This window comes from Scyliorhinus canicula, chromosome 6, assembly GCF_902713615.1.
Source record: "Scyliorhinus canicula chromosome 6, sScyCan1.1, whole genome shotgun sequence".
In the NCBI taxonomy this organism is placed as follows: domain Eukaryota; kingdom Metazoa; phylum Chordata; class Chondrichthyes; order Carcharhiniformes; family Scyliorhinidae; genus Scyliorhinus; species Scyliorhinus canicula.
Window position 1 is genome coordinate 11,842,626 of NC_052151.1, and position 17,134 is coordinate 11,859,759.

At 51.3% G+C, this 17,134-nt stretch overlaps 1 protein-coding gene across 1 annotated transcript in view; it reads right to left on the reverse strand.

Moving 5' to 3' along the window:
- The window catches only part of LOC119966981 (inactive tyrosine-protein kinase 7-like), a 331,205-nt gene that overhangs the window by 56,443 nt on the left and 257,628 nt on the right, over positions 1–17,134 (reverse strand). The window contains exon 10 of the mRNA XM_038798955.1: positions 15,535–15,654. Within this exon, the coding sequence (XP_038654883.1) occupies positions 15,535–15,654 (120 nt within the window). The remainder of the gene's footprint in view (positions 1–15,534; positions 15,655–17,134) is intronic.

Here is a 17,134-nt window from a genome sequence, read left to right on the forward strand (position 1 = left end):
TTTTCATTTCATTTTCAAATGCATCTCACTTTGTTTTGAACAGGGTGCAATCACATAGGTAGAAAGAGGGATGAGGTCCTTTAAGCAGATTTTAGGGAGCTCGGAAATATATTGAAAAGTTGGACCTCAAAGCTAGTAAGCTCTGGATTATTTCCCGTGCCATGAGCAAGTTAATACAGAAATAGCAGACAGGTAAATGCATGGTTGGAGAGATGGTACAGGTGAAAGTGCAAGAAAAGGGCAGTTCAAAATTAAATTTTAGGGAATGAAGTTAATCAGGTGGATAGGACATGTCCTGGCTGATGGACAGGAGAGTTGGGAGTTCTGGATGGCAAGATGTAACTAGTGGGGTGTCACAGGGTTCGGTCCTTGGGCCCCAGCTGTTTAAAATCTATATAAAACGACTTTGATACAGGGATAGAAGGTCCTATCGCCAAATTTGCAGATGACGCAAAAATAGGTGGGACAGTAAATTGCAATGAGGAAATAAGAACTTTACAAATGGATATAGGTTAGGAGAGTGGGCTAAAATGTGGCAGATAGAGTTTAAAGTGGATGATAGATTACTGATGTACTGGTTCATTAATTTATTTGGTGCATAGACAGAGAATGGAATATTTTAAAAGGACAGAAATATGGAAAGATAGTCAGTGTTTCAGATAATGAATAAGAATTGTGATGTTTGACTTCCGGTTGCGGCTGTGCAGAGCTGGGCCATGCGTTTGGCAGCTCCCGCCAGGAACGGACTTTTGGGCTCTTTTTGGGGCCCCCCAGCGGTGCTTGTTCGGCGATTCCCGGCGTGGGAGGGGGTCGGCGGCAGTTCCCCATCAGTGTGTGGCCTGGGCCGGGAGTGGGGCGACCAGGATGGCGGTGGCGGCGCCAAAGAAAAAGCGAGGGAGGAAGCGCGGGATGGCGGCCGGCGGAGGCCTGGAGGCGGTGGGCGCGGGAACGGCGGGGTCTCTCCGGCGCTGCTTTCAGGGACTCAGGGCGGAGCTGCTGGAGCCGTTGGGGGCTTCCATCGACAAGCTGCTGGAGACTCAGACAGCCCAGGGGGTGGCAATCCGGGAGATCCGACAGCAGGCCTCTGAAAGACAGGATGAGGTCTCAGCCCTCGCGGTAAAGGTGGAGATGCATGAGGCGCTTCATAAAAAGTGGCAGGAGCGGTTCGTGGGGATGGAGAACCGGTCGAGGTGGAAATATTTGCGGATCCTGGGCCTCCCGGAGGGGCTGGAGGGGTCAGACCTGGGGGCCTACGTGGTCGTCCTGCTGAGTTCGCTGATGGGAGCTGGGTCCTTCCAGGGGCCCCTGGAGCTGGAAGGGGCCCACAGAATACTGGCAAGGAGGCCCAAGCCGAATGAGCCGCCACAGGCGGTGCTGGTGCAGTTCCACCGGTTCGTTGCCCGGGGGTGTGTGCTCAGGTGGGCCAGGAAGGAGCGGAGTAGCAGGTGGGAGAACGCGGTTGTACGGATCTACCAGGACTGGAGTGCGGAGGTGGCTAAGCGGAGGGCCGGGTACAACCGGACGAAGGCGGTGCTCCACAGAAAAGGAGTGAAGTTTGGCATGTTGCAGCCGGCGCATTTGTGGGTCACCTACGAGGATCGACACTTTTGCTTCGAGTCCCCGGAGGAGGCGTGGGCCTTCGTGCAGGCCGAGACGTTGGACTCAAACTGAGGGTTGGGTGCGGGGGTCTGTATGTAACTGTGTTATTTTCTGAGGGGGGGCTTTCTGTTTAATGCTGGTTCTGTGTTGTTTTCAGGGCGGGTGGGGTACTGTCATTTTGCGTGGGTTCGGTGGATGGGCTAGAGGCGGGGGGTAGACTTGCAGTGTGGGGAGCTGGTGGTGGGAGGGGGGCTGGGGCCCCGCGAGGGGATTGGGCCGACAATGGGAGCTGCTTTAGAGGAGGCAGGGTCGGGCAGGTGGAAAGCGCGGGCTTTTTCCTGCGCTGAGGGTTGATGGGGGCGGGGTCGGAGCTGGGAAGCGCGGGCTTTTTTCCCGCGTGAGAGCGGGAGGAGGAGGAGGAGAGCCTGCTGGTGGGTACTGGGGAGGAGGGGTAGCCCCACGCTGGGAGGGGTCGGAGGAGTGGCGGGAGTTGCCGGGGTCAGCTGGCTTACGGGAGTACTATGGAGGGAGTAATGCGGCTAGGAGGGGTCCTAGCTTTTGGGGGGGGGGGGGGGGGGGGTGTACTGGGTTGCTGCTGGAATGGCCAGGAAGGAGCTGGAGTATGCAGGGGGGGGGGGGGTCGAGATGGGGGTTTGCCGCCGTGGGGAACGGGCCGAGCGGGGGACGCTGGCCAGTGGCGGGCAGGGGAAGGGTTATGGCTAGTCGGCGGGGGAGGGGGGCAGGAAGCCCCCCCTGATCCGGCTGATAACTTGGAATGTGAGGGGGCTGAATGGGCCGGTCAAACGGGCCTGGGTGTTTACACACCTGAAGGGGCTGAAAGCGGACCTGGCAATGCTTCAGGAGACACACCTGAAGGTGGCGGACCAGGTTAGACTGAGGAAGGGGTGGGTGGGCCAAGTGTTTCATTTGGGGCTGGATGCAAAAAATCAGGGGGTGGCGATCCTGGTGGGAAAGAGGGTGTCGTTTGAGGCGTTAAATGTGGTGGCGGACAGCGGCGGGAGGTATGTGATGGTGAGTGGCAAGCTGCAGGGGGAGCGGGTGGTGCTGGTGAACGTATACGTCCCGAACTGGGACGATGCGGGTTTTATGCGGCGCATGTTGGGCCGCATTCCAGATCTGGAGACGGGGGGCCTGATAATGGGGGGGGGACTTCAATACAGTGCTGGATCCCCCATTGGATCGATCCAGGTCCAGGACAGGTAGGAGGCTGGCGGCGGCTAAGGTGATGAGGGGGTTTATGGACCAGATGGGAGGGGTGGATCCTTGGAGGTTTGCGAGGCCGAGGGCCAGGGAGTTTTCATTCTTCTCCCATGTGCATAAGGCCAATTCCCGGATTGATTTTTAAATTATGAGCAGGGGGCTGATTTTGAGGGTGGAGGATGCCGAATATTCGGCGATAGTCATTTCGGATCATGCCCCACACTGGGTGGACCTCGAGCTGGGGGAGAAGAGAGACCAGCGCCCGCTCTGGCGCTTGGAGGTGGGGCTGCTGGCAGATGAGGAGGTGGGCGGACGGGTTCGAGGTTGTATCAAGAGGTACCTGGAGGCCAATGATAATGGGGAGGTCCGAGTAGGGACGGTTTGGGAGGCATTGAAGGCGGTGATTAGAGGGGAGTTGATCTCCATCCGAGCCCATAGGGAGAGGAGAGAGCAGAGATAGAGGGAGAAGCTGGTGGGGGAGTTGGTGAGGGTGGATAGGAGATACGCGGAGGCTCTGGAGGAGGGATTGCTGGGGGAGCGGTATAGTCTTCAGGCCAAGTTCGACTTACTGACCACCAGAAAGGCGGAAGCTCAGTGGAGGAAGGCACAGGGAGCGGAGTATGAATATCGGGAGAAGGCTAGCAGGATGCTAGCGCATCAGCTCCGTAAGCGGGATGCGGCCAGGGAGATTGGTGCAGTTAAGGATAGGGGAGGGAATGTGGTGCATCAAAGGGATAGGGAGCATGCAGTCGGAGAAGGCGCCAGGGACAGATGGGTTCCCGGTCGAATTCTACAAAATGTATGCAGACCTGCTGGGTCCCCTGTTGGTTAGGACCTTCAACGAGGCAAGGGAGTAGTGGGGGGGGGGGGGGGGGGGAGCCCCGACTATGTCCCGGGCGCTGATTTCCTTGATCCTTAAGCGGGACAAGGACCCCCTGCAGTGTGGATCATACAGGCTGATCTCGCTGTTAAATGTAGACGCCAAGCTGTTGGCGAAGATCTTGGCCACAAGAATAGAGGACTGTGTGCCGCGGGTCATCCACGAGGATCAGACGGGGTTCATGAAGGGAAGGCAGCTGAACACCAACATATGGAGGCTCTTGAATGTTATAATGATGCCGGCGGTAGCGGGGGAAGCGGAGATAGTGGTGGCGCTAGACGCGGAGAAGGCCTTTGATAGGGTTGAGTGGGGGTACTTGTGGGAGGTGCTGGAAAGGTTTGGGGAGGGGTTTGTCAGATGAGTGAGGTTGTTATACGAGGCCCCGATGGCGAGCGTGGCCACGAATAGGAGGGGATCGGAGTACTTTCGGTTATACCGAGGGACGAGACAGGGGTGCCCCTTGTCCCCCTTGCTCTTTGCGTTGGCAATCGAACCCCTGGCCATGGCGTTGAGGGAGTCGAGGAACTGGAGGGGACTGGTGCTTTGGGGGGGGGAGAGCACCGAGTGTCGCTTTATGCAGATGACTTATTGCTATATATGGCGGACCCAGTGGGGGGAATGCCAGAGGTGATGATGATTCTCAGGGAATTTGGGGACTTCAGGGTACAAGCTCAACCTGGGTAAGAGCGAGCTGTTCATCGTGCACCCGGGGGATCAGGAGGGGGGGGGGGGGGGATTGGTAGGCTCCCACTAAAAAGGGCGGAGAGGAGCTTTATGTACCTGGGAGTCCAGGTGGCCCGGAGCTGGGGGGCCCTACACAAACTTAACCTTACATGGCTGGTGGAGCAAATGGAGGACGAGTTTAAAAGATGGGACATGTTGCCGCTGTTGCTGGCGGGCAGGGTGCAGTCAGTCAAGATGACGGTGCTCCCGAGGTTTTTGTTCCTGTTCCAGTGCCTCCCCATCCTTATCCCGAAGGCCTTTTTTAGGAGGGTCAACAGGAGTATTATGGGATTTGTATGGGTGCACGGGACCCCGAGGGTGAGAAGGGTGTTTCTGGAGTGGGGCAGGGAGAGGGGGGCCTGGCGCTGCCCAACCTCTGTGGGTACTATTGGGCTGCCAACGCAGCGATGGTGCGTAAGTGGGTAATGGACGGGGAAGGGGCAGCATGGAAGAGGATGGAGATGGCGTCCTGTGTGGACACGAGCCTGGAGGCGCTGGTAACAGCGCCATTGCCGCTCCCTCCAACGAGGTATACTACGAGCCCGGTGGTGGCGGCTACCCTCGAAATTTGGGGGCAATGGAGACGGCACAGGTGGGAGGTGGGGGTCTTGATGGCGTCCCCGATACGGAGGAACCACCGGTTTGTTCCAGGGAGAATCGATGGCGGGTTCCTGAGTTGGCACAGGGCAGGTGGTTAGGAGGTTGAGGGACCTGTTTATAGACGGGAAGTTTGCGTGCCTGGGTGAGTTAGAGGGGAAATTCGGGCTCGCCCCGGGGAACATTTTTAGGTATATGCAGGTAAGGGCGTTTGCCAGGCGGCAGGTGGCGGGGTTCCCTCTGTTGCCCCCACGTGGGTCCAGGACAGGGTGCTCTCGGGGGTGTGGGTTGGAGGGGGGGGGATTTCGGACATGTACCAAGTGATGCAGGAGGTAGACGAGTCCTCGGTGGAGGAGCTGAAGGGTAAATGGGAAGAGGAGCTGGGTGAGGAGATTGAGGAGGGGGATGTGGGCAGATGCTCTGGAAAGAGTGAACTCCTCCTCTTCTTGTGCAAGGCTTAGCCTCATACAGTTCAAGGTGCTACATGGGGCTCATAGGACCAGGACGAGGATGAGTAGGTTCTTTGGGGGCGAAGACAGGTGTACTAGGTGCTCGGGGAGCCCAGCGAACCATGCCCATATGTTCTGGGCATGCCCAGCGCTGGGGGAATTTTGGAAGGGGGTAGCAAGCACGGTGTCGAGGGTGGTAGAGTCCAGGGTCAAGCCAGGCTGGGGACTCGCAATATTTGGGATTGCAGTGGAGCTGGGAGTGCAGGAGGCGAAAGAGGCCGGTGTTCTGGGCTTTGCATCCCTAGTAGCCCGGCGGAGTATTCTTCTTCAGTGGAAGGATGCGAGGCCCCCAATCGTGGAGGCCTGGATCAATGATATGGCAGGGTTCATCAAAATGGAGAGGGTGAAATTTGCCCTGAGGGGATCAGTACAGGGGTTTTTCAGGCGATGGCAGCCTTTCCTAGATTTGCTGGCAGAACGGTAGGGAAAAAGGCCAGCAGGAGCAGCTGCCCGGGGGAGGGGAGTCGTTTCGGTGGGTTGGGTTGAAGGGACGTGTACATGTGTTCTTTGTTTATGACGGGTGTTAATCTATTTCTTCTTTTTTGTATTTAGCGGGGGGGGGGGGGTTTGCTCTCGTTTTTCTTAGTTGTTAATATTTTTTGTTAATATTTTCTGTTATTGATATTTTGTGAAAATCTGAATAAAAATTATTTTTTAAAAAAAGAATTGCGATGTTTGCAGGCATCTAATATTGTTTCATGAAACATTGCATAAAGGCTTCTTGTAATGAATAAACCGCACATTTAGTAATGAATGTGTATCAAATACTAATCAATAGCAAGGTTAATGCACCTTATCTTTGTCAGACTGGCGCACATGGCAGGCATTAAATTAATTTGATGGACATTAGTAAATCTTAAGTAATGGCCACAGTTTGATGAACAAATCATTTTCTCAGCGACAGACAGTTATTTGAATAAACCAGGACGCCTCTGCTGATAATTAGAAACCAATGAGAGTAAATGAGGGATTAGACCATTGATAAGAATTTCTTTAAGAATGAGACTTCATGATTATACTTTTGTTCTGAACTTATGCTTTCATGAAATTCTGAACCATCTACTGATTTCTCATTTTCTTTATATTTTCTCATGCTCGTGTTTAACTCTTTTCATTATGTTTTCACCAGTTTATGTATTATTCTGATCAACGTTTTTGTTTTTATGTGAGTCAAGGTGAATGATTAGCAAATAAAGTTGTATTTTAGACACCTTCAATCAACCAGACTTTTGACTCTTATTTGAAGCTAAAATAAAAGATCGTATAGTGGATAAGTGTGAGGCCATGCATTTTGTTGAAAAAATGGAAAGGCAACTTATTATCTAAATGGGGGGAGACTTCGGGGAGCTCTGATGCAGAGGGATTGGAGTGACCTCGCGCATGAGTCACAGAAAACGAGCATGCAGGTGCAGCAGATAATCAGGAAAGCAAATGGAATTTTGGCATTTATAGCAAAAGGAATTGAATACAATGGTAAGGAAGTGTTGTTGCAGTTATACAAGGCACTGATACGACCGACCCTGGAGTATTGTGCACAGTTTTGGTCTCCTTATTTGAGGAAAGATGTAGTGGCATTGGAGGCAGTTCAGAGGAGATTCACTAGATTGATTCCAGAGATGGGTTTGTCGTATGAGGAGAGATTGAACAGTTTAGCACAGGGCTAAATCGCTGGTTTTGAAAGCAGACCAAGCAGGCCAGCAGCACAGTTCAATTCCCGTACCAGCCTCCCCGAACAGGCACCTGAATGTGGCGACTAGGGGCTTTTCACAGTAACTTCATTTGAAGCCTACTTGTGACAATAAGCGATTTTCATTTTCATTTCATATATTCTGTCGAGTTTAGAAGAATGAGGGGAGATCAAATCGAGGTATACAAGGTGCTAAACGGCATGGATAAAGTAGACATGGAGCTGATGCTTCCACTTGCGGGGCATTCTAAAGCGAGAGGTCATAATCTTAGAATAAGAGGTAACGAGGACAGTACGGCTGCGCAGTGGTTGGCATTGCTGCCTCATGGCGCCGAGGTCCCAGGTTCGATCCCGGCTCTTGGGTCACTGTCCGTGTGGCGTTTGCATATTCTCCCCGTGTTTGTGTGGGTTTCGCCCCACAGCCCAAAATATGTGGAGGTTAGGTGGATTGGCCACGCTAAATTACCCCTTAATTGGAAAAAATGAATTGGGTACTCTAAATTTATTTTAAAAAGAACAAGAGGTAACAGATTTAAAACAGATTTGTAACCCAAAAGGGTTGTGATCCCTTCACTACCCCAGAGTGCGGTCAATGCAGGGACAGTGAGTAAATTTAAGGAGAAGTTAGACAGATTTTTTATTGGTAATGGGTTGAAGGGTTATGGAGAACAGGTAGGACGGTGGAGTTGAGGCCAGGATGGGATCAGCCATGATCACATTGAAGGTGTTTAGGCTCGGGATGGTAAATTGCCTACTCCTGCTCCTAGGTCATGTGTTCTAGGAAGGAGGTGCTCTGGCTGATTTTCCAATCCAACTCTAGGTTTGTAGCATTGTAGGTAGCAGATAAGGAACATACGAGCCATGATAGAATGGCGGAGCAGACTCAATGGGCCAAATGACCTAATTCTGCTCCTATATCTTTCTGAATTTATGACCGGTGGGAGAGCACTTTGGTGGCATGGTCACCATTGAGCTCGCCTGGTGAAATTATGGAAAAGGCCAAAGATGGACCAGGAGAAAAAGTTCTAAATTATGTGCTGTGGGTAAAGGGGAACTGCTGAATGTACTGCGTTTATATTTCCAGAAGGTGTGTGATAAGGTGACTCATTAAAGGTCATTGCAGAAAATAAAAGCTCATAGAGCAGGGGTAACACATTGGCATGAATAGAGGATTGGCTAGCTGGTAAGAAACAAAGAGTAGGCATAAATAGATCTTTTTACCCACTCACTTAACCCATGTTGCTAACTTGGACAAAAGTAAAAGACAATTGCCATCCAATCACCTACCTATCTGCTGCCCCGTGATGCCTTTCCTTGACTTTCTAATTGTTTTGGATTTGCCTGGTGAGTTAGCTTTTTGGTGAAAAGCTTCCTGTTTCTATCAAATGATTTTGATGGCGCAGTTTGTTTGTTTAGCTGGCAAGATGTTAATGAGTGGTGTGTGGCACAGGGATTAGTGCTGGGGCCTCAACCTTTTGCAATTTATATATATATATTTTTTTTAAATTAGAGTACCCAATTCATTTTTCCCAATTAAGGGGTAATTTAGTGTGGCCAATCCACCTACCCTGCACATTTTTGGGTTGTGGGGGCGAAACCCACGTAAACACGAGGAGAATGTGCAAACTCCACATGGACAGTGACCCAGAGCCGGGATCGAACCTGGGACCTCGGCGCTGTCAAGCAACAATGCCATCGTGCTGCCCTACTCTGCAATTTATATAACTGACTTGGAAGAAGGGACCGAAGGTATGGCTACTAAATTTGCTGGTGATACAAAGATAGGTAGGAAAGCAAGCTGTGAAGAGGACATAACAAGGCTATAAAGGGACAAAGATTATTTAAGTGAGGGAGAAGGGAGTCCTCCCCCCCAACAACGTTGCAGGCTTTGATTTCATTGATCCTGAAATGGGCGAAGGATCCGGAGCAATGCAGGTCATACAGACCAATTTCGCTACTGAATGTGGACACCAAACTGCTGGCTAAGATACTGGCCACTAGGATAGAGGACTGTGTCCCGGAGGTGATAGGGGAAGACCAGACAAGATTTGTAAAGGACAGGCAACTCACGGCCAATGTTCGAAGGCTTTTAAATGTTATTATGATGCCCTCAGAAGGAGAGGAGGTGGAGGTAGCGATGGATGCGGCTTTTGATCGGCTGGAGTGGAATTACCTGTGGGAGGCGCTGGGAAGGTTTGGGTTTGTTAAGGGCTTTATTGACTGGGTGTGGTTGCTCTATCAGGCACCAGTAGCTAGTGTGCATATGAACCTGCTGAGGTTGGGGTATTTTAAACTACACCGAGGGATGAGGCAAGGATGCCGCCTCTCCCCGTTACTGTTTGCTCTGGCCATAGAGCCATTGGCCATGGTCCAGGTGGCTCGGGAATCGGAGGCACTGCACAAGTTTAGCCTATCCGGTTGGTAGAACAAACAAAAGGGACTTTAAGAGATGGGACATGCTCCTGGTATCACTGGCGGGGAGGGTACCGACTGTGAAAATGACAGTCCTCCCCAGATTTCTGTTTGTCTTTCAGTGCCTCCCCATCTTCATCCCAAAGGCCTTTTTCAAGCGGGTGAATAAGGTTATTTTGGGCTCTGTGTGGGCGGGTAAAACCCCGCGGCTGGCGCTGACGAACTTCTGCAATTACTACTGGGCGGCTAATATAGCCATGATTAGGAAGTGGGTAGTGGGGGAGGGGTCGGCATGGGAGTGGATGGAGGCGGCTTCATGCAAAGACACCAATTTGAGAGCACTGATAACGGCACCTCTCCCGTTCTCGCCGGCCCGATACTCCACAAGTCCGGTGGTAGTGGAGGTTCTGAGAATCCGGGGGCAATGGAGGAGATATAAGAGAGTGGAGGGAGCATCGGTTTGGACCCCGATTTATAATAATCATCGGTTTGTGCCGGGTAGGGTACCGGAGTTGGCAAAGGGCAGGAATTAGAAGGATGGGGGATCTATTTATAGACGGGAGCTTCTCCAGCTTGAAAGCTTTGGAGGATAAATTTGAATTGCCAGCAGGGAGTGGGTTTAGATATCTGCAGGTGCGAGACTTCCTGAGAAAACAGGTTCTGGGATTTCCGCTGCTGCCGCCATGAGGGATACAGGATAGAGTAGTCTCCAGTACCTGGGAGGGAGAGGAGAAGGTATTGGATATTTACCAGGAGCTTTCGGAGGAGGAGGAACTCCGGTGGAGGAGCTTATGGGCAAGTGGGAGGACGAGCTGGGGGGGGGGGGGGGGGGGGGGGGGGGGGGGGGGGGGGGGGGGGGGGGGGGGGGGGGGGGGAGAGAAAGAGAGAGATAGAGGCGGGTCTGTGGGCAAATGCCCTAAGCAGGGTTAATACATCCTCATCATGCGCCAGGCTCAGCCTGATACAATTTAAGGTAGTCCACCGGGCACACATGACAGCGGCTAGGATGAGTAAGTTCTTCGGGATTGAGGATAGGTGTGCGAGGTGCGCGGGAAGCCCAGCAAATCATGTCCACATGGTTTGGGCATGCCCGAAGCTTAGAGGGTTTTGGCAGGATTTTGCTAAGGCAATGTCCACGGTACTAAAACACGGGTGGTGCCGAGTCCGGAGGTAGCGATCTTTGGAGTGTCGGAAGAGCCGGGAGTTCAGGGGGCGGAAAAAGCTGACGTCTTGGCCTTTGCCTCCCTGGTATCCCGGAGACGGATCGTGTTAATGTGGAGGGACTTGAAACCCCCGAGTGTAGAGACCTGGGTCAGTGACATGGCTGGGTTTCTCAGTCTCGATAAGATAAAGTTCGCCTTCAGAGGTGGCAGTCGTTCGTTGACTTCTCGGGGAAAATTAAAATGTCAGCAGATGTAGTATTCCACGGTGGGAGGGCCGGGTTGTTGTTTTATGGTTGGGGTGTGTGAAGATTGGACTGGGGGGCGGGGGGGGGGGGGGGGGGGGTGTTTATTATGCCATTTTGATGTCATTGTTACTATTATAAAAACTTTCAAATACCTTAATAAAAATATATTTTTTTTTAAATCACCATCAGTCAGCTCTTCCCCGTCAAAGGGGAAAGAAGCCGATGTCAGCTGGGACTATGCCAATTTTCCCTTACTTTATTTGCTCTACTGATTACATTTTTAAAGGAAAACCATTAGGAGTAGTGTATTTGGATTTGCAAAAAGGCATTCGATAAGGTACCACACTAAAGTTTACTACACAAATACGAGTTCATGGTGTTGTGGTAACATATTAACATGAACAGAAAATTTACTAACTAACAGGAAACAAAGAGTAGGGATAAATGGATCATTTTTAGGTCAGCAAACTAACCAGTAGCGTGCGACATGAATCAGTGTTCGGACCTCAACTATTTACAATTTATTTGGATGAAGGGACCAACTGTATAGTAGACAAATTTATTGATAATACAAAGGTAGCTCGGAAAGCAAGTTGTGAGGAGGATACAAAGGGACTGCAAAAAGATATACGATATGTTAAGGATAGGTTAAGAATGGGCAAAAATGGAGAATAATGTGGGAAAGTGTAAAGTTGTGGATGGAAACTGCAGAATGCTGCACCAGGCAGCTAGGTGTCCTTATATATGACTCAGAAAAAATTTACATGAAGGTACAGCAAGTAACTAGTACGGCAAATATAATGACAGCCTTTAATCCAGAAGGAAGTGAGTATCAAAGTAGGGAAGCCTTGTTATAACTTTGCAAGACTGGTGAGACCACATAAAGGGGGAAAATTGAGTATGACAGCAAACTTGCAAGTAACATAAAAGCAGACTGTAAAAGCTTAAGTATGGAAAAAGAAAAAAATTAGTGAAACCAAATGTGGGTCCCTTACAATCCAAAACAGGAGAATTTCTAATACAGAATGAAGACATGGCAGAGCAGTTAAACAAGCTTTAGTTCTGTCTTCATGGAGTAACCTCCCAGAAACGCTAAGGAATCAAGCTCCAGTGAGGAGGATGAAATGGAGGAAATGAAAAATGAAATGAAAATCGCTTATTGTCATGAGTAGGCTTCAATGAAGTTACTGTGAAAAGCCCCTAGTCACCACATTCCGGCGCCTGTCCGGGGAGGCTGGCACGGGAAATATTACTAGAAAAATAATGCAGGTAAAACTAATGGGACTGAAAGGCGATAAATCCCCAGGGGCTGATAATCTACATTGCAGGGTACTAAAGAACATGGCCATGGAAATAATGGATGTGTTGGTTGTCATCTTCCAAAATTCTATAGATTCTGGAAAGGTCGAATTGGAATGTGGCAAATGTAACCCCGCTATTTAAAAAAAAAAGAGGGGGGGGGGGGGGAAAAAGGGGGAAGAGAGAGAAAACAGGGAACTACAGACCAGCTAGCCTAAGATCAGTAGCACAGAAAACGCTGAAGTCTATTATAATGGATTTGATAACAGGACATTTATAAAATATCAACTAGATTAGATAAAGTCAATGTGGATTTATGGAAGGGAAAACATGTGAGATACACCTACCAGAGTTTTTTTGAGGCTGTAACTAGTAGGGTCCACACAGGGATCAGTAATTGGGCCCCAGCTATTCACAATATACATCAATGATTTGGGTGAGGGAACCAAAGGTAATATTTCCAAGTTTGCTAATGACACAACTGGAGGGAATGTGAGTGGTGAGAATTTTGTTAAGGGGCTTGAAGTTGATTTCGACAAGTTGAGTGAGTGAGTAAATTTGTGGCAAATGTTGTATCACATAGATAAATGTGAAGTTATCCACTTTGGACGTAGAAACAGAACGGCAGAGTATTATTTAAATGTTAATAGATTATGAAATGTTGCTGTACAAATGAACCTGGGTATCCTAATATGCCATACCCTGAAAGCAAACATGCCAGTATAGTAAGTAGTTACGAAGGCAAATGGTATTTTGGGTCTACATTGCAAGAGGATTTGAGTTCAGGAACAAGAGTGTTTCACTGCAACGTACTGCCCAGGTTCCTCTTCCTGTTTAGATCCATTCCGATCTACATCCCCAAGGCCTTTTTCAAAGTGCTGGACAAACTTATCATGGCGTTCGTATGGGGGGGGTAAAAATGCTAGGATCCCAAAGAAGGTCCTACAAAAAACAAAATCCAGGGGGGGCTAGCCCTCCCGAATCTACAATTCTACCACTGGGCGGCAACAGCCGAGCGAGTAAGGGGCTGGTTCCAGGACCCAGAAGCCGAGTGGGTGCGTGTGGAGGAGGCCTCCTGCATGGGGACCTCCCTCCGGGCCCTCGCCACGGCAGCACTCCCATCCCCACCCAAAAAACACTCCAGCAGCCCAGTGGTGACAGCCACCCTCCAATCCTGGAACCAACTGCGGCAGCAATTTGGCCTGACCAAAATGTCGGACAAGGCTCCCATCTGCAACAACCATAGGTTCACACCAGCACTGACTGACGCCACCTTCAAAAGGTGGAGGCAGGACGGGGGGACACTGACAGTCAGGGACCTATACATGGACGACAGGATTGCAACACTGGACGAACTGACAGAGAAATGTTGGCTAGCTGGGGGGAACGAGCTACGGTACCTGCAGCTCAAAAACTTCCTACGAAAGGAGACAAGGACGTACCCACAACCGCCACGACAGACACTACTGGAAGACCTACTGGACACAAGTATCCTAGAGAAAGGGAACTGTAGCGACATGTATGACCGACTGGTAGAAAGGGACGACACCGTACTGGACGCAACAAGAATGAAATGGGAGGACGACCTGGGGATTGAGATAGGGTGGGGACTCTGGAGTGAAGCACTGCATAGGGTCAACTCCACCTCCACGTGCGCAAGGCTCAGCCTGACGCAAATAAAAGTGGTACATAGAGCCCACTTAACAAGAAACCGTATGAGTAGGTTCTTCCCGGAGGTGGAGGACAGATGTGAACGGTGCCAAAGAGGCCCGGCCAACCACGCCCACATGTTCTGGTCTTGCCCCAGACTTGTGGAGTACTGGACAGCCTTCTTCGAGGCTATGTCCAAAGTGGTGGGGGTAAGGGTGGAGCCATGCCCGATAGTGGCAGTCGTCGGGGTTTCAGACCAGCCAGATCTATTCCTGGGGAGGAGGGCGGACGCCCTTGCCTTTGCCTCCCTGATCGCCCGCCGTAGAATCCTGTTTGGCTGGCGGTCAGCAGCACTGCCCAAAGCTGCAGACTGGCTGTCCGACCTCTCGGAATATCTCCAAATGGAGAAAATCAAATTCGCCATCCGAGGGTCGGACGACGGCTTCCACAGAACGTGGGAGCCATTCGTGCAATCGCTCCGGGACCTGTTTAGTGGCCAACGTACAAGAGGAAGAATAGTTGGGTGGCCAAGAATCAGGGGGAAATGGACGGGAATCGGGGGAAGGTAGCCGGGGGGGGGGGGGGGGGGGGGGGGGGGGGGGGGGGGGGGCGCTACGGATTTGTTATGGGTGTTTGATGGCTAGCTAAGGCCCAAAACCAACCTGTAAATAAATGCCTATAAACATGTGCCTCGGCCATATTGGGGAATGTACAATATGTATGCCGGCTAAAGGGGGCGTTGTTATCACAGTTGTTATTACGACGATGCTTACCTGTAAATATACATGTTAATTTTTGCGTGTTTTTTTTTGTTTTTCTCTCTCTAATAATTTGTTATTTATTCAATATAAAATATGAAAACTCAATAAAAAACATTTTTTTTAAAAAAGAGTGTTTCACTGCAGCTGTACAGGGCTTTGGTGAGACAACAAATGGAGTTTTGTGTGCAGTTTTGGTATCGTTATTTAAGAAAGGATATACTTGCCGTAGAGTGTAGCGAAGGTTCACCTACTGGCAGGATTATAGCACGAGGAGAGATTGGGTCGACTGGAATTTAGAAGAATGGTAGAGTGTCTAATTGAAACGTATAAAATTCTGACTGGGCTGGACAGAACTGGATGCAGGGATATTGTTTCTTCTGGCAGGGGGAGGGAGGGGGTCGAGAACTCGGGTTCAGTGGATATGGGGCAGGCCATTTCGGACTGAGATGATAAGAAATCTCTTCACTCCGAGGGCGGTGAACCTGTGGAATTCTCTACCACAGAAGACTGTAGTGGTCACGTCACAATAGATTCCTAGACTCTAAAGGTGTCAAGAGTGTGAGGAGAGCGCTATGACATTGAGATAGAGAATCAACCATGATCGTGTTGAATGGCACAGCTGGCTCGAAGGGCCGAATGGCATACGCCTGCTCCCATTTTATATGTTTCTATTCTGCAGCTTTATTATTTGATTTGGCAAAAAACAGGATGAAGATTTCATTGGAATTGACTGATGTGCAGCCTGCAAAACAAATAAAAACACACAAAAGAGTAGTGTAAATTCTCACCGCCGTTGCTCCATTCGATGAAAGGTTTCTCACGGCCAGTGGCAGAGCACTGAATTGTCATATCCTTATTCAACTCCATACACTGCTGTGATAGTGGAGGTGGTGTAAACTTCAGCTTCTCTGTAAAATACAATATGAAGAGTTGCAAGATGCAAGTGGCTCAATTTCAGATGACAAGAGATGGAAATAGTTCGGAGGTTGTACACATTTTCCCCAACGTGGTGCAAGAAAAATAAAAATGGTATTATAATTAACTAACGTGTACAGGTTCGTATCACACCACACCCCTGATGACTTGGTGGACCAAGTCTCTATCTTAACCGAGTGCAGCCGAGGAACGGAGAACCGAGTGCAGCCGGGGAACGGAGAACCGAGTGCAGCCGAGGAACGGAGAACCGAGTGCAGCCGGGGAACGGAGAACCGAGTGCAGCCGGGGAACGGAGAACCGAGTGCAGCCGGGGAACGGAGAACCGAGTGCAGCCGAGGAACGGAGAACCGAGTGCAGCCGAGGAACGGAGAACCGAGTGCAGCCGAGGAACGGAGAACCGAGTGCAGCCGAGGAACGGAGAACCGAGTGCAGCCGAGGACGGAGAGAACGAGTGCAGCCGAGGAACGGAGAACCGAGTGCAGCCGAGGAACGGAGAACCGAGTTGCAGCCGAGGAACGGAGGAAACCGAGTGCAGCCGAGGAACGGCGAACGAGACAGGAACCGAGTGCAGCCGAGGAACGGAGAACCGAGTGCAGCCGAGGAACGGAGAACCGAGTGCAGCCGAGGAACGGAGAACCGAGTGCAGCCGAGGAACGGAGAACCGAGTGCAGCCGAGGAACGGAGAACCGAGTGCAGCCGAGGACCGGAGAACCGAGTGCAGCCGAGGAACGGAGAACCGAGTGCAGCCGAGGAACGGAGAACCGAGTGCAGCCGAGGAACGGAGAACCGAGTGCAGCCGAGGAACGGAGAACCGAGTGCAGCCGGGGAACGGAGAACCGAGTGCAGCCGGGGAACGGAGAACCGAGTGCAGCCGGGGAACGGAGAACCGAGTGCAGCCGGGGAACGGAGAACCGAGTGCAGCCGGGGAACGGAGAACCGAGTGCAGCCGGGGAACGGAGAACCGAGTGCAGCCGAGGAACGGAGAACCGAGTTGCAGCCGAGGAACGGAGAAGAACCGAGTGCAGCCGAAGGAACGGAGAACCGAGTGCAGCCGAGGAACGGAGAACCGAGTGCAGCCGAGGAACGGAGAACCGAGCTGCAGCCGAGGAACGGAGAACCGAGGTGCAGCCGAGGAACGGAGAACCGAGTGCAGCCGAGGAACGGAGAACCGAGTGCAGCCGAGGAACGGAGAACCGAGTGCAGCCGAGGAACGGAGAACCGAGTGCAGCCGAGGAACGGAGAACCGAGTGCAGCCGAGGAACGGAGAACCGAGTGCAGCCGAGGAACGGAGAACCGAGTGCAGCCGAGGAACGGAGAACCGAGTGCAGCCGAGGAACGGAGAACCGAGTGCAGCCGAGGAACGGAGAACCGAGTGCAGCCGGGGAACGGAGAACCGAATGCAGCTGAAGAACGGAGAACCGAGTGCAGCTGAGGAACGGAGAACCGAGTGCA